Here is a 26,291-nt window from a genome sequence, read left to right as displayed (position 1 = left end):
AACTTTGGGAAGAAGAATCCAAAGACTGTGTTGAATAATGGAGAACATTTGTTGAAACTTGTAAATCATGGTACTTAAAGCTTGGGGAAGCGAATCCTGAGAAACCAGCTGAGTGCGGTTCAGACTACCCTTCTGATGCTTCTGGACCTAACAGCGGCATTTGATCTGGTTAATCACGCCACATCTAGATCCCAGAACAAATATGTTTGAAATTGCCTAAAAAATGTCTTCTATTTCAATTAACCAAGGGTGGTAACCTGTTTAGTGTGTTTCCATTGTTTAGGGACCTCTTAATAGGTTTCTTGCCACCTAATTCTTAAGTAACCATTAGGCCTTGGCCTCGCAGATAGTGTGCAGGGGACGAAGCTTTCCTAAATAGGAAAGCATTTTTTCTTTTGTCTCTCCCCTCCGGCCTAGATACCAAGGCCGAGTACCTCTCCCCCGCACCTGTACTTAACAAAACACTAATCTAAAGTGCCAAACAAATTCGTATGGCTAAAACTAAACTACTTTATTCAGAAGAAGGTGTGCTTAGTGTATTGATCACTTTTCTAATCACGCCACACTAGTAACCAGGCTACAAGAATCTACCGCTTTCTCCCATGAAGCTGCAAGTTGGGTTCTGTCTTTCCTGTCTGATCGAACCACCAAGGTGTACAGTGAGGAGGCGATTGCAGAAGGCTTTGTGCTTCCCTGTGGTGTTCCACAGGGATCATGTATGTCGCCCACACTGTCCAACATCTCCACTTTGCCCCTGTTCAAGATGCTGGATTCAAAGGTATTTGCGCAAACTATGCAGATGACACCCAGTGTCTTATCCCCCTCAGGGATAACACATGCAAATGATTCTGTAACAATCAACTCCACATATAACCATATTCACTGATGGATGCTCTTAAATGGGCTAATGCTTAACAACTCAAAAACAGAAATCATGATTATGGGCACAACACACAGGCTATGTAATTTAGACCCAGCATTTCAGTCTTTGAAAGTGGCTGAATGCATACTCAAAACTCTACTGAAAGTTAAGACATTAGGTGTCATACTAGATCAAAAGCTGAGCATGAAAGCTCATGTTAGCCATCTAGATTCATGCTCTTCCTACTATCTGAAGCTCCTAGCTCCAATTCGTCCTTTTCTTAATCCAAGCAGTTGTGCCATAGTAGCTTGAGCCATCATCGGTTCCCGTTTAGATTACTGCTCAGGCCCATTGCAGGGCATGGGTCAGAGAGAACTTAATCACCTTCAGGTGGTCCAAAATATTGCAGTCTGCATGGTCTGTAGACTGCACAAATTTGACCACGTTTTGATGGCCAGGAATTCTCTGAACAAATAATGTGTCGTACTCTCAGCATAGCGCACACTTGCCGCTTTGGGAAGAGCACGGTTTATCTCTCCTCTGTGCTAGACGAGCTCCCAGTTAGACGTGCCTTAAGGTCCAACAATTCTGCTTTCCTGCTGGTTCCTAATGCACTACCACCGGATCTGAGGTCTTGCTCCTCACTGGTGTCCTTCAAAACGTGCCATGAAGACTAATGTTTCATGACATCTTCCTTTTGTGTTATTTGTTGTATGTACTGTCCGGGCTTCCCTGCCCAAGGGCCTTGTCCCAGCGTGTTACAAATACATTCAATTAAATTAACCAGAAGGCATTTAGTGCTTGGGGAAAGGAGCCCTGAGAATCCTGTTGAACGTTGTGAAACCAGGGGGGTTTATGCGTGGGAAGGGAAGAACCCTAACAAGTCCATTGACCTTTATGAATCAGAGTGATTCAAAGCTTGAGTAAGGGAACCTTGAGAAACCTTGGTGAACTTTGTTAACCATTATGCGTTGAACTTGCAGAAAGGAACCAGAGAAGAACTCCAGCAGAACTCTGTTTTTGCATTTTACTTTTGAACACTATTTTAGTTGAGCATAACATTCCATACACTGTGTTTAGTTAGATGTGAGGGCAAGCTTAGGTTTTGACGCAGACAGATTGTTGTTTTGGACTTACAGACATAGACCTTCCTTAGTTGCATCAGTTGTGCGAAATCCAAAATTAGACATAGGGCAAGCTAGGCCTGACACCATCCTGACCTTAAATAAAGAAGATTACTGTTTAAAACGTAAACCTTTGATGTCTGTGTCATCTCTTGATACCATGCCTGTCTCATAGACCGGTCACTGATGCCCGGTGCCGAAAGCGCCCAGACTTCTGGTTCAATAATGAAAAATCTGTCTCAATGCTATTAAGCCGCAAAGACAAGAACTAAGGTACTGTGAAGAGGCTCTGTCCTAATTCAGAGAAATGTTTTATAATGGCAAAAACCCATAGGAAAATTCTCTGTGAACTGGCCCAAAGTATCTTTTAAGCCCCCCTTCTCTGCTTTTTTCTTAGAAGACTAGCTGCCCCCCGGCCACGCATTGCTATGGCATAGTCTGGTTAAATGGAAAGAAAGAAAAGAGAAAGTGCACGTTTCTAATATGTTTAATTTCACAATGGCTCTGGCGGTTCTCCAAGTTGAGGCAGTTTAATTTTCCCGGCGGTGCAACACATTCCTTTAGTTTCTCCATTAAATTTCAGAGCCTTGCAATAAGGACACACATCAGTCATAGTGCCGATGAGAACATGCCGGCTCAAACTATAATCATCAGCTGGGTTGTACCGGATTGCAAGGCGATTGTAATTGCGTTATTGCTGAGCATGGAGTCGTGTGTGATGCTGATGCGCTGTTTCTCGTTGACATCTTTCAGCCACTCTTAGCCTGTCGCGTTCATTCTGTTGAGAACAAAGCAGAGCTGAAGCTGCAGAATGCGATCGCCGTGCTCGCAACCGTACATCCTGAAGTCTGGCCGCACATCGCTCTGCTGCTTCCTCAGCACGTATTTGAGCCACAGAAACATTAAAATGGAATCGTAAAATATTTAGTATAGCATGTGTTGCTTTTACGTCCAAAAGATGGCACTGTTTTTCAGAAAAAAGTATGCTTTTACCTGTCACAGGTGTGACATCGATGTATAGTCGGTACATAAAAACACGTGCCTATTCGAATGCAACGTTGTGTCAAAATTTCAAAGCAATCAGTGAAGAACTTTCTGAGATTTAGGATTTTCAACATATAGGATATATAGAAGATATCTTCTTAAAAACTGACATTGTGCCATTTGAGTGCCTGAACACCCCTGCTCATCTACCTAGAGTACTATTCTTCAACGCTTCTACATATTCTGTGTTTCTTTGAACAGGTGGGTTTTTGCTTGTGTTTTTAGTTAGTTGATTTCATTTGTAATGTTTTGTTAAAGTACACATTCTTATAGAACCTACACTGGACTTTCTTTTATTTTGGAGTTGTTGTACTTTAGCTGTTTGGGTTGATACTGTTATCAGCTCTCAGCCCTCCTGAAGAGTATAGCCTGCCCATGGCCCAAGTTACCACAGAAGGCTAATTAGGTATACCTGTTTGGCTGTGTCTATTTTTCCTTTCACTGCTGGTTTAGTAAGTGGTTTAGCAACTACTCATCCCTGTACTTGTGCGAGCAGTAGCTGTTTCCTCACAGCTAGCATGAAAGCAAACATGGCTATTCATGAATGTATGCCGAAGGCATGCAAAATGCGAACCCGATGGTGCTTGTCTGTGGCGGGGCAGGGTGACAGGGCCATGACCCCATGGCAGTTATTAACATTGAGGACACAGGAAGGCTGCCACAGGGGAGATTAATACAGCTGACTCCTCCTTCCACCGTATTTCCCATTTGGCTTTGTGATGGGTGAGACATCCCTGCCCTACGTTTCCAGCTCTGTACATCAAACATTAAATTGCTTCTTGATAAATGCTCACTCATTGGGAGCCCAGTCTCATGACTGCTATGAGCTTTTATGGGATCATGGAGCGGACTTTATGTGTTCAACTGAGACATGGCTAGGAGATTCTCCCGGTCCGGCAGTGGTCCAACTCTGTTCCCCCGGGGTTTAACATCCTCTATTTAGACAGGGTAGCCACACATCCTGGGGGCGGGTTGCTATTATATTCAATTCCAGGTTTACTGGTACCCTTCTGCCGCTATGTCATAGCTTTAAAATGGAGGCTGCTCTTGTTCATCTGGCCCTTACTCCCACCTCTTATGTTCACATTTTACTTATCTACCACCCTCCAGGTTTGGACCCGAAGCTTCTCGAATCCTTTGTGGACCTGATTTCTGATCTTCAGCTCACTTTTTCCAATCTTTGGGTGTTAGGTGATTTTAATTTTAAACGTAATGATCCTTCGAATTCCACTGGTAACTGTCTTATCTCAGCTTTGCTTGATTTTGCTCTCCCTGAATTGGGGAATAATCCCACTCAGGGCAATACACTGGATCTAATTTTTGCATCTGAACTATGTACTGCTACTTTTTCCTCTCTTGCAGTTACTTAGACAAATCATTTTCGTGTACCATTGGTGTGGAAATCCTCCTCCACTACCTCTTCAAAAAAAACATCTTCGACTGCTCACCGTAACTGGTGCCTCACTCCCTCTGCCGAGACTGCTGCCTCACTGATTGCCCATTGTGCAGTCCATTCTATACTGTGTTTGGAGTGCGCCTCCCAGGTCTGCCTGGCGTTGGCTCCTCTTAAACTCAAGAAACCCAGAGTCCGTCGCTCTGAACCTTAGTTTACTGTCTCTTTGGGCGCTTTAGAGCTGTTCGTGAGGCTAAGTGTGCCTACTTCTCCCTTCAGATTGAAGGTTCCCTTAATCATCCTAGAGAGCTGTTTAGCATTGTATGTTCCCTCTCAACTGCCCCTCCATCCCCAGAGGTGATTGCACCTTCTCAATCTTTGTGATTTGTGATTCTTTAGCCCTTTTCTTTGTGGAAAATATTTATACCATTTGTAATCAGATCTCATCCCCCTGTGGTGTCAATGGAGCTGTTTTCTTCCACTGGTCAGCCCTCTGAGTCTCTGTCTCTGGTTCTCTTTTCCGGCCTTTTCCCTTCAGGACATTATTGTGGCCATGGCCAAGCTCAGACGTGCATTACCTACTGACCATATTCCTCTCTGTGTGATGAAGGAAATTATGCCTCTTGTTGCCCCTCTGATCACCAAGGCAATGAATCTTTATTTCAGCTCTGGCACTATCGCTGCTACCCTAAAACACGCGTTGGTTATGCCTCTTTTGAAAAAACCTTCACTGGACTCCTCGGTCCTGGCCAATTTCTGCCCTATCTCTCTTCTGCCTTTTCTGGCTAAGCTCCTGCAATCTTTAGTGGTTCCCTGTCTCAGTTATTCTCTGTAAAGTTCTTCTTTTTTTATGCCTCTCAGTCCAGTTTCTGTCTTGGGCACAGCACTGAAGGAATTTTGCCTCTGCTGTGGACAACCTCATGCGTCTTCAGGATCAAGGCAGCATGGGAACTTTCATTTTACTTGATCTCTCTGCCACCTTTGACGCGGTCAACCATTCGATCCTGTTGGAGTGCCTTGCAGGGGCAGGGATCTCTGGTGCCATCTTAGCTTGGTTTGGTTCCTTACTGTCTGGCTGGACTCAGTCACTCTCTCTCCCCCTTTCCGGTCCACCCCTTTTCACCCTCACCTGTGGTGTTCCTCAAGAGTCTGTCATCTCACCTATTTTGTTTAGCATCAACATTCAGCCTCTGGTCAAACTCATATCCTCCCATGGCTTCCTTTGCTATTTCTACACCAATGATACTGAAATCATCGTGCATTTGGATCTTTCCTCTGCGGAGACCGCATCCTGTTTTAGGGCATGCCTGGCAGCCGTGGGAAATTGGATGAGTAGTAACTGGCTCATGTTGAATGGAAACAAAACGGAGGTGTTGGGCCCTCCTACTGCAGCTGCTCTGTGGACCCATATGTTTTGACCCCCTTATCTTGGTCCCTTTCCAACTCTGGTCCCAGTTGTGAAAGACCTCAGAGTTAAAGTCTCTGCCACCCTCACCACGGATAAGTAGATTAGTGCGGTGTGCCAGCAAGGCCATTTTCAGTTAAAAATCCTAAGGAAGGTTCTTCCTTTTATGCCTAAACAGCTCAGGGCCTTGGTGGTGGCCTCTCTTGTGCTTTCCGCCCTGGGCTTCTATAATGTGCTCTGTCCGGGGAAACCTGCATACCCCATTCATCTGCTCCAGGTCCTCCACAACTCAGAAGCCAGGGCAGATACTTTGGTCCCCCGATTGTCGTATGCCACCCTATTCTCCAGCCACTTGCCCTGGCTTCCAGTGGACATGCAGATCGCTTTAAAATCTTGCCTGGTCCATCGGTCCTATTATGGCAGAGGCATAACCTATCTGCAACAAAGGTTCGATCACTACGCCCCTGCCCGGGCCCTGCGCTCGGCTCACTCCTGCCTAGTTGTGGTCCCCCGAACTAGGTATGCACGGATAGGTGGCTGTGCGTTCTTTATTGTGGCTGTTCTTTATTGTGGCCGCTAAAATGTGGCACTCCCTTCCCCTATCACTCTGTATTATTGAGGACCACCTATCCTTCAGGCATTCCCTGAAAACCTATCTATTTTGATCCTCAACTGCTCTCCGGCTGTGCCTTCCACTGTTGCTTAGCGCCATGATGCCCTTGGGCAAATGTTTGCACTTCATACATTTCTAATCAATCAAGCAATAACCTCACAGGAAGTGACATCACACATGTAAAATAAAACACCAATAATGAGTGCAAGATTTATATCATACCTAATAGTACTATAGCTAAATATAGGGTGTTTTAGGTGCTTATGATATATTAACTAGTTCGCTGCCTTAATATACATATGGCGTGACTGACTGATAACATTAAATAGATTTATTCGAGAAACTGCCATCAAAGCACTGACAGAAAAAGTCATCACAATTATAAATACATCACTAAAATAACACATTGACCAACAATAAAACAAACTGGAATTAATATAGATAGATTTTGACTAAATGTTTTCAAACTCAATTTCATGCTAGAATACATATTTCATATAGCACTCTATATTTCCAGGCACTGTAAATAAAAGATGGTACGGCATAGACAACATCCAAAACAGTTTTTCTTTCAAGTTAGTGAAATAGGTTTACTTTCTTTTGTCCCAGCTACTCTTAATCCAAAGCCTCAATCAGAGTGTGGCTTTTAATTTTCTTTGCTCTGCCTTAAGCAACATCATTACTCATGAGGCAGGGGTACTCCAAAAGTACCCCTTAATTTCCCAGAGAGTCCCCTCTCTCTCTTTTGGCTAGGTTGTTGGTGTTTTTTCTTTCTCCTGAGTAAAATGGTTCCACTGGTTGGATTCTATTTTCACTGGTTCGGTCCTTTTGGCCCATCTCTTCCATTGATCAAAATTATGGTTGTCCTTGTTTTCCTTGAAGACCTGAGGGGTCGCAAAACTAGCTATGTCCCTTTTTATTTTGCATGCAAGAGGAGGTGGCTACCTTTGGACACTGGATGTGTGTCCCAGGTCTGGGGACTGTCGTCAACCTGAATCCAGTTCTGACTGGAAGATGCAGATCCCTGTCTGAGACAGTGTGGATTCACTCCTTCGTGCCCGCGCCTTTCCTCTGTGCAGGAGTGTGCTTAGAGCAGACACCAGGGTTTGGCTGACTACCCCTCTGTTTCAATGCACTCACTGCCTTCTGAGGGGGATAGAAGCAGGTCTCTTGCTTCACCTTCCTTGTCGAAAACTGGGAATCTGAACCTGAACTCTGGAAGGCCTGCTGCTTGAGGAAGGACTGACGCTCTGCCCCAGCATCCTTTGACGCTACCTCTCGAGGATGATTAAAAGGAAGACACATTGGCACACTTTCCCGATGGGAACAACTGGATCACAGTTCCTGCTCAAAGGCCCAGTATACTGAAGCTTCTGACCATGCCTGCACTGCCGGGCCCATAGCAGGTGCCACTTTACTACCAGGATTCCGGAGACTCTGAGTGCCAGACCAACCCAGGCATCTGTATCCCAGCATATCAGGCAAGTGCTGTGATCCCGTCCCTTAGGAAGCTCCAGGGGCCTGTGCTGTCTCAACTCTTGCAACTACATGGCTGAAATCACCTTCTGGGTCCTTCTCCCATGGCTGGCTTCTCTCTGGTTTGACTTCAACCTTTCTTCAACATTTATTCACCCTTGGGGTCGCCCCGAGCTGACCACATTCTCAGAAACCAAATCCTGTACCCAGGGATGAGTTGGAAACCCTTCATTACCAGCAACCACAGCCAACTCGCCTTTCCTCTGCTCTGGCACAGACCCCAGACGTGGGAATCACTAGATCTAGCATAATCACCCATCCCAAGGGTCTCTGGTTCCTTTTTGGACAGTGATCACTGAACTGCATGCACAGCAGCTGCCTCTGGAAACCAGTGACTGCTTGCTGCAGAACTCCTTTTCTGTCCAAGGGTGCTTCCCTCCTGGCTCTGCTGTGATGCTGGCTAGTCTTTTATCCATGAATTTATTCATTTCTGGGCCACTTCTTTTTCTTCCTTGATATTTTGAGGGCTTCCCTCCAAAGGAATTGCAAGAACTGCTCCTTGGGCCATGTTCTTACAAAGGTGATTTTCTTGTCACAGACTGCCCCTATTCGCACTACTGGTCCCCATTCACCTCCTCTGGTACTCCCCAGCCTACATAGAAAAGCATTTACATCCATGTTACTGCTTTTTTTGCTTCTAGGCGTGACTGTTGACTCTTACTGAAAACGGTATTACTTTCCTGATCCATGGTGGCATTTTCTGTTATAGAAAGTCACTTAACTGTGACTGTGTTGCCTTTTAATTACATAAAGATGTAGTTTCTTTAAAAGCATAGTGTGTGGACATTCTCTTACTCTGTATTAATGAAACATGTGTACTGTACCTGTGTACCACCCTACTCCATCCATGACTACCACTTTCAGAGCCTTGTGAGCTGGAGGGAATCGCTAGCAGTACCTAACGCAGCAAGATACACGTAAAGACCACAGGGCATAAGGAGAATCACCCTAACAGTATTGCTATGCTTTCGCCAATATAGACCTTTGTAGAGTGTTCTCATTGAAGCAATTCACTCTCCTTCATTAATCGAAATGTAGTAATTCGATGCCAGGGTCACACACAGCAGACCTTTACAGGCCATGTGCACTCATATGCCGGTACAGCAATGTGTGGCCAGTTACTGCCATGTTATGCCAGTTACAGACTTACATGCCAGGTATCATTGGATGATACTATATACACCTTCACTTGGAGAGGCCCTGCCATAGCATGCCAAGTGCAGGACTGCCCAAGTAACTAGCACATTATGCTAGGTTTAGTCATATGTAGGGAACATATAATGATGAGAAATGTCACATGAATATGTATTTCCCTCATATATTTAGTGTAGCACATTTTGTTCAAGACCTATGCATGCCTCCCCCTATTAAATAGTGTCAGAATCAACACAAATGCCCTGCAGTCAAGAATGTCAAAAAGGGCAAAATTCTATAATGTTTAGGCCACTCTTTTTAAGGTGTTTTGTTTTAATGTGATTTGACCAGGGTCACACAGTTCGGTTAAGTGGAGACGCCAGGATTTGAGTTCAAGTGCCCTGTTTTCATAGTTTCAAATTCAGCCAGTAGGCCATATCTTTCCATCCCTTTTTGACGAAGTCACCTAACTGGCTCTCCGTGCAGATGGGCGAGTGACTTTGGGGAGCCAGGTACCTCCCTGAATTAGTGGATGGTGGGCCCAGGAATGGGATGCAGAGGATCCCTGGGACATTCTGCCACTGCTCAGGCTACATGGCAGGGAACAGTCACAGTGGGACCGCAATATCCTGTACCCATATTTTTACATTTATAAAGTGTGTGTTTTTTTTCTTCTGTAATTGTTTTTCTTTTTTTGTCTTTGTTATGTATTTATAACGCGCTTAAACACCGAGAGGTTTCTAAGCGCGGACTGGGGATCGAACCTGTGTTGCTTCGTGTCATCTTGCTTGGAAGACGCGCACGTTGCAACTGAGCTATCCTCCCGGGACACCATAGTATGCTTGACATTACGGAATCCCTCCACCACCCAGATTCAACACAGCAACCTCTTCCTGAAGCACATGTCAGGTTCTGCAAAACATACTCAACTCTGGTGGCAAGTATCCACGAAATACACAAGCTCTTACATCTGTTTGTGGAGCTTCTCTGGACCACCAACCTGCCAACAGAGTTCATGAGCTTGCGCAGGTTCGTAAACCCATATGCAGCAGCCATGGCCTGCCCTAACACCGGGCATATTCATGTGGACAGGGGCCACAAAAAAGCCTCCAGAGACCCGAAGGACAGCCCCAAGGGCAATCAACATAATAAGAAAGGTTATTCACTAAGCACTGGGACCACTAGCTTACAAAGCCAACACCTCCTTGTCCAGTCAGGTAAACTGAGCAAATCCAAAATAGCCACCATAGCCGATATAATTTCAGGACGGGCCATCAGCGTCGTTATTTTTTTATGTATTTATTTGCATTTTTAAAGCACTCACACAGCCCGGGGGCAAAAAGGCGCTGTTACAGGAATAGGTTTTAGTTGCGTATTTATAATGCGCTTAATACCCAGAGGTTTTTAAGCATAGACCCGTGGATCAAACCTGTGTTGCTTTGTGTCGTCTTGTTTCCAAGGCGAGCATGTTGCCGCTAAGCTATCACAATGCTCGAACACTCTGGGTCCACAGATGCAGACCATTTGTGCATTCTCAGGTTTAAGAGTTCCCACACACTGTTTCCCACACTTCTTGCATTCTTTTCTTCTTGGCTCTTAGCACTGTACTTGGTGCTTGTGGGTGGATTACATAAGTGGCGTCGTTAGAGGTAGGCCTTGTAGGATGGATTTGAGCCAAAGGATGACCGGAGGCCGCCTTGATGATAGGACAGGGTTCTTAGGTTTCCCACTCCCTTCCTCTCTTTTGAGGGTTCTGCTCCTCCAGCTGCCTTGCTCCAGTCCCTCTCCGTGCCACGTCTTGCCTCAAGTTTTGCCCCTAAAAATCATTGCCCTTTATTTGTCATATTGGGTGTACCTTTTTCATCTTCGGGTCCACTATTTCTGTCTTAAGAGTTCTCCACTCCCCACTTTGCTCTAATACCAACCCTACTAGTCCTTTCACAGTCCTCCCCCTTCAGTTTCTCCTACTTTCTCCTCCTTCACCCTACAGAAGGATATCCAATGTTCCCCCTTTACTTCTTTCTGTCACCTCTCATTCTGCTCTCTTGTGGTTTCTCTGCTCTTTCACATCCTCCTCCCCGGCTGCTTCACTTTCCTCCATCTCATGGCCTTTCCTCATCCATCCCTCATCAATAGTTTCTTTCAATAGCTGTTTATTCTTCTTTCCTTCTTCACCTCTTTGGGGCCCCCACACATAGCATTTAATTTATTTAATTTATAGAGCGCCTTTCGCCAAAGGCACTGAACAATTACAAATATAAAAAAACAGTACAATTGTTCATGATAAAAAATTAGCATAGGGACACGTTACATGAGAAGGGAGAGAAGCCAGAGAATATAAGAGACAAGAGAAGATTAATGTTTTGAGGTTTGTTTGAAAGATACGAAGAGATGAGGCGGAACGAAGTGAAAGAGGAAGCACATTTCCAGTGTTTGGGAGCCAGGAGAGTAAAAGAACGGAAGACGGAGGCTTAGGAACAGTTAGAAGAAATACATTATGTGATTGTAAGGGGCGCGAAGGGACATAGACGAGAGTAAAGCAGAAAGATAGAGGGGGGGCCAGATCATGAATGCATTTGAAGACAATCGAGAGGAAGTGGTAAAGAAGACGAGATTCAAAAGGAAGGAAACTGAGAATAGGGAGGGTGTAATGGAAGACTGAGGGGGTAAAGATAAAAGGAGACGCATATAGGAATTATAAACGGAATGAAGGGGAAGGTAGGAATGAGGAAGATCAAACAATAAAGATGAACAATAGTCAATGCGGGAAAAGGCAAGAGAGAAAAGAACATGTTTCGTAGCATGAAAAGAAAGATAGGGGCAAGCACGATGAATGTTTAAAAAGTGTGTAGTGACAAGAGCGGGCAATAGAAGAAATATGAAGAGAAAAGGAGAGAGAAGGATCAAAGATAACACCCAGGTTGCGCGAAGATGGCGAAAAGAGAAGAAAGAATGGGGGAAAGGAAAGAGAGAGGGGCATGGGGTGTGAGAAATGGTAGAGGCAGGAAAGAACAGAACCTCCGATTTTGAGGGATTAAGATGTAGGGACTGGGAGGACATCCAGTTTTGAACAACAGAAAGACAGTTTTAAAAGAGGAAAAGGAGGGAAAGATCTGGGTGTCATTGGCACACAAACGAAAAGAGAGATGAAAAGAAGAGATAAGGGCAGAAAGGGGAGTAATGTAAAGGGAGAAAAGAAGAGGCCCAAGTACTGCGTCCTGAGGGACACCATAAAGAAGAGGGAGTGAGGGAGAACAATGACCAGCCCAGGTAACGGAATAGGTCCATAGCGAGAGGTAGGAATGGAACCATTCGAAAGCAGACACTGAGATATCCAAGGTGGAAAGAGAGGCAATAAGAAGAGGGTGTCCCACAATGTCTAATGCTGCATACAGGTCGAGAAGTATAAGAATAGAAGAATGTTTGGAGTGGCGGGCTGTGAGGGGAGAATTTTAGACATGTAGAAGAGCAGTCTCTGTCGAGTGAGAAGGACGATAACCAGACTGCGGAGGAAGGAGGAGAGAATGGAGGTTAAGATAACAGGTTACTGTGGTATAGGAAGCTCGTTCAAGAATTTTAGAGAGGAAAGGTAGGTGAGAAATAGTTTGGAAATTAGCAGGAATAGATGAGTCAAGAGAATATTTTTTCAAGATAGGAAGAATAAGTGCGTGCTTAAAGGCAGCAGGAAAGCAAGAAAGTGCAAAAGAGAAGTTAATAAGGGAGGTAGGGTAAGGAAAAGATGAGAATACACTTTAGGGAAAAGAGAAGTGGGGAAAGGACGAGGTATGATATGATATTTTATTTGTATCGCGCTCGTACACAAGTGTTTCAGAGCGCAACAAGGCAAGGGAGGGGAACAGGGGAGAACAAACCAACGATCTTACTAGGCCCAGTGACATTGAGAACGTGCAAGTGCATGGGAAAGGGAAAGGGTAAAAGTGCATGGAAGGGGGAGAGTGGAAAATGCGGAGCAGAGGATAAACAGAGAAATAATAATAAATACACATTAAATAGATAATGCAGCAATAAACGGGTAGTGCAGCCAGCAAGTGGCAAGTGCTGTGTTTACGGCAGCAGAACTGGGTAAGTCTGATAAGTGCATAAAAAGAAGAAAATGGGGCGTGGGGGAGTGTATGGGTACAGAAACAGTTCCCAGTGCAAGGGGTGGCCGGAAGGCAGCGCAGAAGGGTGGCAGGGTGAGCAGGTACCTGGGCCAGGTATAGTGAGGAAGTAGGGGGAGCATGTGTTGAGATGGCAGATGTGTCAGAGTCAACAAGGGGAGAAAATGATCAAAAGGAGTGTAGCGATGGAGGAGAAGAAGAAGGGGAAGGAGTAGCAAGAGGGGTGAAAGCAAAATGGAGATTTGCTACCCTAGATGTAAAATAGTTCACAAAATCAGAAGAAGAGAGGCGAGAAGGCAAATGGATCAGGCGCTTTAGGAGAAAGAACATTGTGAAGAAGTTGATAGAGACAATGAGGTTGGTGAGATAAAGAAAGTGTGAGTTCTGAAAAATTGGATTTTTTTAGCAATAAGTAAAGCAGAGTCAAAAGAAGAGTGCAACATAGAGAGCATAGCGTGATTAAGAGGGTAACGAGAATTTTCCATAGCTGCTCGGCTTTATGCAGCCTTTGGTGTAGGGCGATAAGACCTGACCTGGGGAGAGCCAGGGCTGGGAGGTTTTACGAGTCAGAGAGAACGGGTGCAAAGGAAAAGTTGAGTCAAGAACGGCTAGCACACAAGAATGTAGAGTGCTAACAGCGGAATCAGGAGAAAAGCGAGATTGATGAAAGAGAAGAGTGCAAAGAAGAGAGAAAAGATGGAGGATCGGAAGAAGAGAGATTACGACGAGTAAAGGTAGTCGAGGAGGAGACCGGAAGGGTGGGGGGGGGGAGAAAGTGAGGAGAGAATTAAGTCTAGGCAAGAACCAGATTGACGAGAAGTAGGAGAAGAAAGGAAGTACAAGTGGTAAGAGTCAGCGAGTGAAAGCAGCAAGGGAAATGATGAGTTAGCAGCTTGGAGATTAAAATCCCCAAGAAGAAAGAAAGAAAAAAAGAAAGAAAGAAAGAATGAAAGTAAGAAAGAAAGAAAGAAAAAAAGAAAGAAAGAAAGAAACAAAGAAAGACTGAAAGAAAAAGAGAGGGGATGATGGGAGAAGGTAGGATGAGAAAAGATCAAAAGGATGAAAAGCTTGTAAAGTATCTTAGAACTCTCCCAACTTCTTCACCCCTTCTTTATCCTTTTGGGCACTTCACGCTTAACATAACTGTTATCCACTTCTCCCCTGTCTCTTTCTGGACCTTCTCCGAGGCTGCTGGGTCTCTACACTCCACACCCTTTGGGCCTTCCTTTAACTAGCCAACTAGGTCCTCCCAGCAGCCTCCTACTCCCTCCTTACACCCATCCTTCTGGGTCACTCCTCCAACCCTTTGCCTCCTGCTTTCCCTAGGCTCCAGAGGCTCTGCTCCAGTCACCAGCCTCCTGCTCTATCCCAGCTTCTTCTCTTCCTCTCTCCAGCCACCACCTAGTAGCTTAGCCCTTGAGATTTTATATGGATCTGGCCCCTCATGTGCCAAACTTGGGAATCGTAGTTCGCTGGGCCTGGATGGACCTGGACAGCATCTTTGAGAGCAACATCCGCCATACTGGGGTTCCCAAATCCATATTCTTCAAGCTGCTGGCTAACTGTCTTGGGGTCATCTTGGTCTAGCTCAGGTACCTCTTTTGGTTTATAAGGTTCTGGGAGAAGCTGACCCCTCCAGCCCCCGCAAGGGGAGCCATATGTACCAGTGCTTCCGGCCCCACAGGGATGCTGCTCCTTGATTTTCTTAAAAGGGCCAGCATATCAACCAGTATCCTATGATAAAGGCCCCCTTTTATGACCCCACAACCCACTTTCTTGGACAAACAGGGCACTTCACATCACAGTGGTTGGTGCTGTTTGTGGCTTGCAATGAAATACGAAAGGAATATCAAAGGCATTGTGAGGACTGTGCAGGAGAAGGGTTTGCTGGGTGTAATAGGAGTAGAATGAGCCAGGAGTCAGATGACGAGGTAAAGGACTGGATTAGGTACGGCTAAGTGTTGGTAACGAGTTTTGGAGGATGTCACATCAGGAGGGAGAGGACTGACATCTTGTGAATGAGCTGGAGGACTGGAGGAGGAGGTGGCATTAGGAGGTACTTGGGGGAAAAGCAGAGGAGGAGGCAACTTGTGGATGAAAAGTGGAAGATTTGAAAGGTGGTGGAAAGAGGAGGATGGGAGAGCTTGTGGGAGTAATTAATAACAGCGAGAGGCAGGTAAGCTTAAGCAAATAATGCACCCAGTCTGAACAGGAAGCAAGGAAGCCGCAAAGTTCTCCAAAGGCATTTTGAGGAGGCACGAGAGCCAGGCAAGAAGGTCATAGTAGTGAGGGCTCTAGATGCCAGTGGGATCTCAAACGTATCTTGAACAGAGAAGGAGCCTCTTGGCAATAGATTGGAGAACGCCTGGCTCACACTCTCCGTCCTTCAGAAGTTCCACTACTACCTACAACTGTTGGAGGTGACTCTGTGACTCGGAGTAGCTCTCAGGAAGATGGCCCAGAAGCCAACCTGTCGTGGGCCTGGTGAATCTCTTTCTGATAGATATCCAAGAGAAATATACCTGGGACGCCCAAATCTAGATAGCTGAACCAAGAACAATGATTACCCATGGGCAGGAGAGTGGAACGGCTTGATTTTCCAGGGCATTCTTGGGTTGCCAGAGATTTCTCTTTCTTGTTCTCCAGTCATTTGCATCTCCCTGGACACCATCTATAGTTTTTTACCAACATACAATATATTGTCATGTAGCATTTATGAAGCACTTAAGTTGTTTTGCGCGTTCACACCATTTGTTTGTGTTTTATAAAGCTGATTTGCAAAGAACCAAACCACAATCCAAATCAACCAGAAAATAATAGATGGAATCTTTATCGAAACATGTTGCACAAAAGGGGTATGTTTAATTTTCGTGATTTCTATATAGCGCTTGCAGAAATATTTCTATTTTGTAGTGATGTAAATAATGTGTCTTACTATCATCTAAACTAAATGATTAAAACGATTCAACATCAGAAGGATGAAAGGTTGTGTTGCCCCTGCTGGGATCCAAACTGGTAACAGGTTGCATAGTGGCAAGCATGGAATCCGCTGAGCTATCGCCACACCTTTCTACATGCTGTAGAAAAACAGGGTTATTTCGGAAATGCACAAAAGTACACCAAGATAAGTGCTTTCTAATGTTGTACATGGGATGCTGTCGATATCCTGATGGTATGTTATTGTTAAGATGGATTTCTGAACTCTGACCTGGTGGCCAGAGGTTCAGAAGGCCAGCCAAGTTTCTTGGAACAGGGTAACCTTCAGGACAAGCCAGACCAATCAAGGTAGCATTGGCGGTGGTCAAGGCTAGGTCTCAGGAGGGGTGAGAGTGATCAAAAGCCCACAATGAGCACACACAGTAAATGACACTACACATTACTCTGTCAGGTGTATCAAAAATACATATACATTTATTAAAGGCCTTTTAAATCAAACACAAAGCAAATCTCAGCAATAATAACTAAACCAACACAACACTAATAATGAGCATATATACAGTTACCGATTGCCTAAAGGAATAGTGCACAGTAAGGGTCCATAACCTGTGAAGAAAGGGAGCATACAGTGCAAATAACGTTTTGGCAGTCCTTCACTTATCAAACCCTAATTGAGAGGCAGTCCAATCCCTACGATGAGAGGAGCCTTGTGCTCAAAATTATTTTCGGTGCTGATGCACGCGATCGTGCGGTTGGGCCAAAAACAGGGTCTCTTGCAGGGGCTGTACTAGCTCAGGAAGGCGGGGAGGCAGTGAAGAATACGTTCCCACTATTCGAGGAGGGTCTCCCCAAGAGGGCCGAACAGGATCCAAGAGTTGCGAATAGCTCGGGAGCACAGGCTACCTCGATAAGGGAGAGTGGCCCTTCGGGGACACTCATGCGTAAAAATGGATCGATGAGCCTGGGGCCACCGGTAAGGGTTGAAAGCACTCACCGACCCTTGAGCGCACTCCAGACCAAACTTCGGCAGTTGAGTACACTTTGGTTGTGGGTTTGAATCCTTCAGTTGTGCGGTTCTGCGGCTTTCAGGGGCTGCGTTCCAGGGATGATTCTGTGGTGGTACAGTGGCGATTTCTCTGCTCCTGATGAAGGGATCAGGCCAATTCTGCTGTAGCAGGTCTGAGGACAGAGGAGGGCACTGCAGCAAGGCACCCACAAAGTTCATCACCACAGCATGGCGACAGGGTGACCACTTAAGCTCAGGTTCAGGCGTACTCTCCTAATTCCAAACCTAGGAATGCTAGGTATACAAAACGCGGCGGGAGAGTGCCTTATACCCAGAGCTTACAGTCTCCAAATGCTGGAGCAACAAAGTGAAAGACTAAGGGAAACAAAGTCTCCCAGTGCGGACTGTCAGTTTCCCCATAACAAAGTGAGCGAAAACCCAGCAGAGTAAAGCAGAAGGCTGGGCTCCACTGCCAAAAGTCAGGCTAGGATGGTCAGACAACAGCAAAAAGTTGGGGGGGTCACAACTGGAGGGAGAATTACACATAAATGGAAATACTTCCTAACAGTTATCAAATTGAATTTTAAGTATGCATGTTCCTGAAACATGCAAACATGTAACATTAACAAATTAATCGAACGAATGTTAAAAAGTAGTCGGTCTAAAGAGATGATGGTGGCCAGGGTGTCTGCTGGGTTTGGAAGGGTGAAACAAATTGCGAACCGGAGTCAGATGCAGGAGGTTGGGATGCCTGAAGTGGGGCCTACCATATAGACTAATCTGTGTCTTTTGGAAAACCAGTTTGGCTGAAGAACATCACATTTTTGACATCTAAGTGCTTGGTCACTGGGCCATCAATCACAGAGGCAGTTTCAGATATACCAAGAGGGATTGTCAGGGATAGCACCTGATACCCCTGGTTCCCACCAATTCACCCACTTACCTTACTGTCAACTACATGGCAGAACACAATAAAGGGGAGAAATCTGTACCTGTAATACACGCAGGCGACCTCACGTGTGGCAAATACGTAGCCTCCATTGTATTCCTTCTTCATGGTGAATTGAACCAGTGGAGCACGGGAGCCAGCAGCGAGGACCATCTCGTCAGGATTGCTGGCTGGCAGCACATCGCCCAGCCCAGACCGCCAGTCACTGCCTACCTCAGCACTCAGCCACTCCGCATAGGAGGCCGCTGACTTGAAAAGTTCATTGGAAACGCGCAGGGCGCACGTGGGATAGGAACGCCACTCTGCGATGCCATGTGGCAGCTTCTGTGCCCTGCCATTCAGAAGCCGGTTAGGGCAGAGCGTGCACGTCTTGGCGCTACTTAGAGCATTGTCCAGTGGTGTGATGCGGCCTGCTGTCCGGCGCAGGGTGGTGACGTCGAAGCCAGTGCCTGTCAAATCATGGCCTGGAATGAAGTCTGCTTCCAGGCATTGCTGGTAAGTCCCTGTGGTGCAGTCTGGTTGGACCACAGGAAGGTGGTAAGTGAGCAAGCAGCAAGAGGTTAGCAGCACTGCTGGAAGGAAGCGGGCGGCCATCTTCTTTCAGGAAATGTGTGCCGATACAAAGAGTTTCCTCCAGTCTTTTGGTTGACGCTTATAATTCTGTTCCACCTAAAAGAGGCAGAGAGTCAATGTTACAAAGAATTATGCAAACATGTTGAATTTTCCATTCTCCAGTATTTTGTATGTTAGTTTGAGAAAGTTCGAGAACCTCTGACAACTCTCTCCTTGGTCTCATGGCTGATTTCCTGGCCCCAATAAATCCCATAGTACAGATATAAATAAAGCAGACCAAGCTATGTTATATGGCTTCAAAATCCTAGGAAGAGAGCTACCCTTCTTCGTCTTCGATTGAGTCAGCTATTCACAAAAGGCACAGCCCTCCAGGCCAAGAATGGCCCTAGCTGAACAAGGAAATGTTTTTGTAAATGCCCCAACGCTGATGACACATCGCATTTTATGTTACTTAGCCCAGTTTATGCGGACCTAAGAAAAAAATATCTCCTGCCAATGCTGTAAAGTTAAGGTGTGGGGCATGCGCACACAGCCTTTCATTTAATTTGAGCAAATCCAGACCTACATTCCACACAGTGGGCCTCATCACGAGTCGGGCTGTAGCCCTTAAATGCGGCTGTAACGGTGTTACCGTCGAATTTAAGGGCTGGCCCTATCACGAGTTGGGCACTAAATGGGCTGTTTTACCTACAGCTTTTTTCTAGAGGTGATAATCCCATTTAGCGCCCTGTTTTCAGCGGTATTACAGCCGACTGTATTCGGCTGTAGTATTAGCGCCGAAAATGCTCCATTGGATCCAATGGACCCAATGGAGAATGGGGATTTACCGTTAACGCCCAACCCGTGATTCGGCGGTAATACTGCCGGACCGATGGGTGCTAAGGCTATTACAGTCAGGCGGTATTACAGCCGGGATACAGCCCAACTCGTGATGAGGCCCAGTGTATTTATTCTTATATTGAATGCTCTTTATTATTAAAGGAGTCACCTGTTAAAAGGTAAGCGGTTTCTAGCACCGCATTATGCATGGCTTTTATGTTCCGATTGTACTCATGTATTTATGAATTTCTGCCTATTGTCCGTGTGGTGTATTTGTAACCTCGTCGTAATTGTATCTTTTATGAAAATGTCTTATTCTCAAAATAAAACAGTAGTACTAAGAACCAAGCAGCAATTCCTGTGGCTTAAAGGCAGACTGCAGTTTCCTCCAACAACACCTTTGAAATAAACCCGCCCCTGTAACAAAGACCCCCTAACAGGCTTCATTGTGAAATACATGATCTGTTGTGCAATAGAATCACCCCTTAAGAAATATTTTCTTGCCCATGCTAAGAACTGGATTGCCCTCATATTATATCCTGCTCCCTCTGGCAGTTTTTGTGATACTCTTTCCTTCCTAGAAGGGTGTTGGAAAAGTCCAGCCAGGATAGGTAAGTCCCTGTATTCAAATGATGTAGAATCCCCCACCCCACCCTTGAAGTGGGAGACACTGTAGCAGAATAAAACCCTCTCCCGGATGGAGGAAAATATATAGAAGGATACATTCTCCCCCTTACAGGAAGAGACTCTGTATCAAAATATCCTCCCCTTATTTGAGGACACTGTGCAAGAAGAAACTCTCCCCCTTGAAGCGGGAGACTTCAACATAATAAAAAGGGAAGTCTGGCTTTAAAGAAAGCTGCTCTGTGGGGCGACACCTTACAATCCCAATTATAGACAATAGAGAAACTGGTGTTGATACAATTGCATCTGTGAGTAAATGGGTGTCGTAAGTCTCTGGACTCAGACGGTAGTAAAGCCTAACCGTCACCACATGTAATGTAGAAAAAGAGAAAATATCAGTGACTCAGCACCACCAGTTTAACAGTCATTTAATTGTGTTTTATTGTCACACATTAAATGATAAGGTAAAGCCCATGAATGATAACATGTTTCGGCTCGCTCAGAGCCTTTTTCAAATCTGGGCGGAATTTCAATTAACCAATCCGAAAGACTAAATGTCAATGTGGTAGTAACGGGGTCAGATCCCCAGAACTAAATCTTAGATCAGCGGGCAAAGAAAATCACACGCGTTGGCTTTTCTTTGTACTCAATTAAATGACTGTTAAACTGGTGGCGCTGAGTCCCGGATTTTTTCTTTTTCTACAAGACTTCAACATAATAGTCTTTCCTGCTTGAAGGTAGGGACTTGCATCTGAATAAAATGTCCACCTTGAAGGGAAAGACTGTACCACAATAAAATCTCTCCCTCATTGCTTAATTTGTCAAAATAATAAACAAATAAGTGCCAGGGCTCAAATAATTTCTAGTACTCCTGTGACAAAATCAGTACACTCTGCTTGCCACACACAGTTGCCACAACCCACAGCTGCTACGCACAGTGTCCACATTTATTGGGTTAAAACTGCAACTCCCACAGGCTCTTTGTAGTTGATGGCTGCACTGAGTATGGAAGATATGTGAATTACAAATGCCAATCAACAAAACATACATTAAAAGCATATTCGTATCTTGATCTAAGACAAATATTTAAGTGCATTTTTAAACGTACAAATCGGTAGCATTTTGCGCTGGATTTTAAGGTGCCAAGTGGAACATTTTAACCACCTAGCCTCGGCAAATAGAGTAAACGTGCTTTCCTTCTATGGTGAATTGATGGACAAGTGCAGGCAAAATCATTACTGAACTGATGACCTTGCCAGCAAACACTGCAGCAAAATCCTCTTGTATAGGTGGCCCTCTAAAACAGGCACCATGTCCTTTTTCCTGGCCTTGCTCGATTGTTGGTACTGATATCTGGTGACTGCCCTGTTGTTGTCAACTCACCCTGCTGTTGAGCGCTGCCAGTTGTTCGAGTACAGAGCTGAACCAATGTCAAGCAGGCTGAGTGGAGAAGTGTGCAGCATGGCCAGCATGCGCGCCCTCCATTGTTCCCTTCCAACGTATTGTTATTTATGAAAACTGATAACTAGCATTGCTACGTGAGCTTGTCATCCCATTCATGAATACCAATGAGCTGGGCCAGGATGCAGAGACATGTGGCCAGTGCACCTTGTTGTTGCTTGTTGTGTCACTGACAGCCAGAATAAAGGAGTTGCCAAAACTCCACATTATAATCAAACTGAGTCTGAGGCAATAAGTGCTGGGCTTATAAAGAAGTGCCTGGGCTGAGCCCTCGCAAGCCCCCCCACAAATGAAGCACTGCTCCCACTTGAAGGCAAGCTATGTATCAAAAGGGTTCCCATTGAATAGGGAGACACTGTATCAAAACAAATCCACCCGTTGAAGTCGAATATTAGAACATCTCCCCTTGAATGGAGAGACTGAATAGAACCTCCCTCTTAATGGGGGTGACTCTGTAGCAGAATACAGTCTCCCCCTTGATGTGGAAGACCTTGTGTAACAATACAGCTTCCCCCTTAAAAGTGAGACTCTGTACCAAAATAAACTCTACTTCCTGATAGACTGTAGCAGAATAAATCCCCCCTTGAGGGTGAAAGCTCCGCAGCAGAATGGAACCCCCTCCTTTAAAGCAGAGACTCTGTAGCAGAAGAACTTGTTTCCGTTGACTGTGGAGACTAACAAAATGAAAACTTCCATCTTGAAGGGGGAGATTCTAAACAATTTTCCCATTGTAGTTGTGGACCCTGTATCAGAAAACACGTTATCGTTGAATGTTATGGACACTATTGCAAATAAACCTCTCCATTCAAGGGGGAGATTCTCCGTCAGAGTCAATTCTCTAAAGGAAAGGCATAGGCACCCTAACAAATCTCTGGACCCTAACATTCCTAATTCAAATCTTTTCATTAGCGAAGGAAATACTGCTGCAGAGGCGTTGCTAGGGGTGAGCTGAGGGGGCTATAGCCCCTGGTCTTTTGGTTGTAGCCCTGGATAGAATCTCAGGAGCTACAACCAAAAGGCTAGATAGACCCCAGTCCCAACAGATCCGACATTAGCATAGCCCCAGGTCTTTTCCAGACCTAGCAACACCCCTGTACTGCTGTAAATCTGCGTTACGACAATGTTCAAAAGAGAATAACCTTAGTATTAATGTTGGGAAAATGAAGATAATGGTTTTTGGCGGAGGGAAAATTAGATCTTCAAAACCCACATGTGTATGGAAAATTGATTCCAAGAAAATTGAGATGGTTGAAAAGCTATCCGTATTTAGGAATGCTGATTGTAAATAAACCTACCTGTGATTTTTATTTCGACATGGTAAAACTGAGAGTAACCAAAAAATGGAATCTTTTCCATAGTTATATGAATGAGAAAGGAGGATATTCTGTGGAAGGTCTCCTAGAAATGTATAAAATCTGTATATAAAATCTGTATAATACTGGGGGCCTTATATGCATTGGAAACTATGGGGGAAAGAATTATGGGGAATCTCGGAAAGATAGAAGGGAAAATGTGGAAAACAGCATTATGTCTTCCCAGAGCCACACCTATAGAAGCGATCAGATGTGAATTGGGCATCACATCTTTGGAAACACTAAGGAAAATAAATTGATGTAAACTGTATGCTTAAATGGTGGTTAAAAATGACAAAGAGGTAACATTGGTGAGTCTAATAGGTGAAGACTTGAGTAAAAAAATAAAGGGGAATACACTTATATAAGGCCTCACATCCACAACCCTAAAGTTCCTTAGTGCTGTTAATGTGAAATTACATTCAACCTCCAATGATATTTGGCCGATGTATAAAGAACTGAAAAAGAAGGCTTACACTTGGGATGCCATTGAAAACCTCACTATTCTGAGTAAAAGACAGAGGTATAAGATGGACTCAACACAATGGCTACAGCCCTCTGTTCCCCGAAACTATTTAATAAAGGTCAGAAATAGACAGTTTGCAAGGTTTATAATTATACTACGATTTAATATACTACCCTGCCATGAATATACTGGTGCTTGGTTGGATACACCGAAAGAGGAAAGGCTGTGTAGGTATGGTTGTAGAGAAATAGAAACCTCAACACACCTGTTGACAGAATGCCAAGAGTTACAAGAAAGGGTATAAGGAGCTGACACACAATGTAAACATTATTGCAACGGACCAATTCTGGTCCTATATATAAATGGCAGATCCGTTGGTATTCATAGGGGCAGCATGTTATATCTGGAAAAGATTAATGGCTGAAACAGCTAGAGTGCTATAAGGATTTTAACAGAAATAGAGGAGGGTGAAGAGAATGTATATGAATGTATAAGTATGTATATGAATAATATAAGTTAGGTACAAAAGAAAAATTGTTTTAATGGAAAGGAAATAGTGGGTAAAGGGATTATATAGTAAATGCATAAATGAATCAATTTTCTCTTTTTAAATTGTTGAGAAATCATTATAATTGTATTGTTTGAAAGTAATGTGTATGATTTTTGATTTTAGTGTATAAGGTTTTAATTAACCAACTTGCACTTTAAATTACAAAAAAAATATATGCTTTGTAGACTAGAGCAGTGCTTTGGATACTGTGAATAGGGATATTGTATGGGCAAAATTGATGGGTGGGAGCCTCCATCTCATGGTCATATCCTTCAATAAATCCCTCTTTTCAGATACCACCGTACAGATAAGGTTGAATCAAGAAGGTGTGCTCAACCCCAAGATGAATACAAGCCATGGGTTAAAGCAGGTTTGCATGATGGCCCCTTTATTATTTAACCTATATGTTGCTGATTTGGGAGAAACACTGACTAAATGTAAAAATGTTCCTCCTCGCATGGAAGCCCAATCAATGGTGCAGTTATCATATGCTGATGACATTGTAATATTTGACCGCACCAAGGTTGGGCGCCAAAGCAGTCTTACCGCGTTAAGTCAATATGCGGACAGGAATGTCCTTCTCATTAACCGCAGACAGACAAAATGTATTGTTGTGAACCCAAGTAGAAAGAACTTATCTGACTACACGTGAAAGCTTAAGGAGACCCCATAGAGAAGGTAAAGAAATATACCAGCTTAGGTGTTCCTATTACGAATACGTTAAATACAGACACACTTACTGGGGAAAGTGGAAAAAAGATTTAAAGCATTGAAAAGATGCTGTTTCGAATCGTTGCGGCCATTCCACTGAAGGTCTGCTAGCGGTGTATAGGTCAACATTGCTCCCTGTGCCCTTTATGGTCTTGAAATATTCACCAATAAAGAGACGACATGGTTGACCAAATTAGAAGGTAAACTTTTGCACCCAACATTAGGCCTGTCACATTCCACTCCTATCGAAGCAATTCGATGAAAATTGGATTTGACATCGATGATTCTACAAAAGAAAACAGCGGCTGAAATTTCTACGTTGAAAGTACTTTCAGCACAGGGGAAGTGTTGTCACTATACCTGATCTTTGATAAATTATTGGACAATCAAATCCCACATTAAGCTCTTAGACCTTGAATACAGGAAATGACCTCGTTTTTCAAATATATTGATTTTGTAGTAATCTACCCTACAAATCTAGGGATAGATATAAAATAACTCAAACAGAAGGCTTTGGCATGGGGCAGAGACAATAATATGATGAAACTAAGCCAAAATATCACTCTGATATATTATGTTAAACAGAGTTTTAAAATAAACCTGCTTTGTACATATATCATCAAAATTAAGAACGCAAAAACTAGAAGATGTATACTACAACTTCGCCTAAAACAATTACCTACCATGGCCTGTCTGGGTGCATAGGCTGAAAACCCTCTCCAAGAAAGAACATACACAAACTGTAAGATGGACAAAGAATCCTCAAGGCACCTACTAACTGGGTGCCAACAATTGGTGGAGGCTTACAGAAGAAGCTATATGGGCTACCTGGAAATAGAATATTTTGGGGAGTGATCGGACATGGATTTAAGTTTATTCTGGGGAAAATATGGCTTTGAATTATAAAGTGTATTATGTCTGGTTACATTTGCTACAGGTATTCATAATTCTTAAATTACATTTTAACCAATTTTATTTTAACCAAGTTTATGCGTGGATATATTTATTATAGGTAATCAATTTTTGAATTGACAATTTTTATGATTCATTTTTATATAACTGATTATTCGCTATTTAGTTGTATTATATTGGATCATATTAATGAGTGATTGATATTAAGGAATGCATTTGAATGATTGATTGATGTTAAGTAATGTTGACATTTTGTTTTGTGTTCATGTTAAAAGGTTACATTTGTAACCAAGATAACAGGTAAATAAAAATTAAAAAAGAAATTAAACTTTCTAAAGTCTTTCGAGAGACTCTGTAGAAGAACAAACTCTACCCCTTGAAGGTATGGGGCGCTGTATCAGAATACTTCCCCACCCCTTGATAACGGCGAAACTGTGGCTGAATAAAAAATTCCCACTTTAGGCGGAAGACTCTGAATCAGAATGACCCTCCCATATTGAAAGGGTGATACTCTAGTAGAACACCCTCTGCCTTTAATGGGATGTATCGGATTAAATGCCCCTTTAATATTCTATATAAAAAATGAAGCCTCCTTCTTATTGGGGGGGGCTTGATAATAGAATAAACTCTCTTAATTGAATGGGGAGACTCTGTGTCATAATAATGCTTACCCCTTGAAGGGGACAGACTCTAAGAGAT

The 26,291-nt window shown here is 44.0% G+C and overlaps 1 protein-coding gene across 1 annotated transcript in view; it reads right to left on the bottom strand.

The window, feature by feature from the left end:
* LOC138579623 (perforin-1-like) overlaps window positions 1-26,291 on the bottom strand; it is a 136,804-nt gene that overhangs the window by 67,382 nt on the left and 43,131 nt on the right. Inside the window, exon 2 of the mRNA XM_069649880.1 lies at window positions 18,168-18,793. Coding sequence (XP_069505981.1) covers window positions 18,168-18,718 — 551 coding nt within the window. The 5' untranslated portion in view covers window positions 18,719-18,793. The remainder of the gene's footprint in view (window positions 1-18,167; window positions 18,794-26,291) is intronic.

Source organism: Ambystoma mexicanum, chromosome 3p (genome assembly GCF_040938575.1).
Source record: "Ambystoma mexicanum isolate Mex_15411 chromosome 3p, UKY_AmexF1_1, whole genome shotgun sequence".
Classification (NCBI taxonomy): Eukaryota; Metazoa; Chordata; class Amphibia; order Caudata; family Ambystomatidae; genus Ambystoma; species Ambystoma mexicanum.
This window is presented reverse-complemented; position numbering and strand designations above follow the sequence as displayed.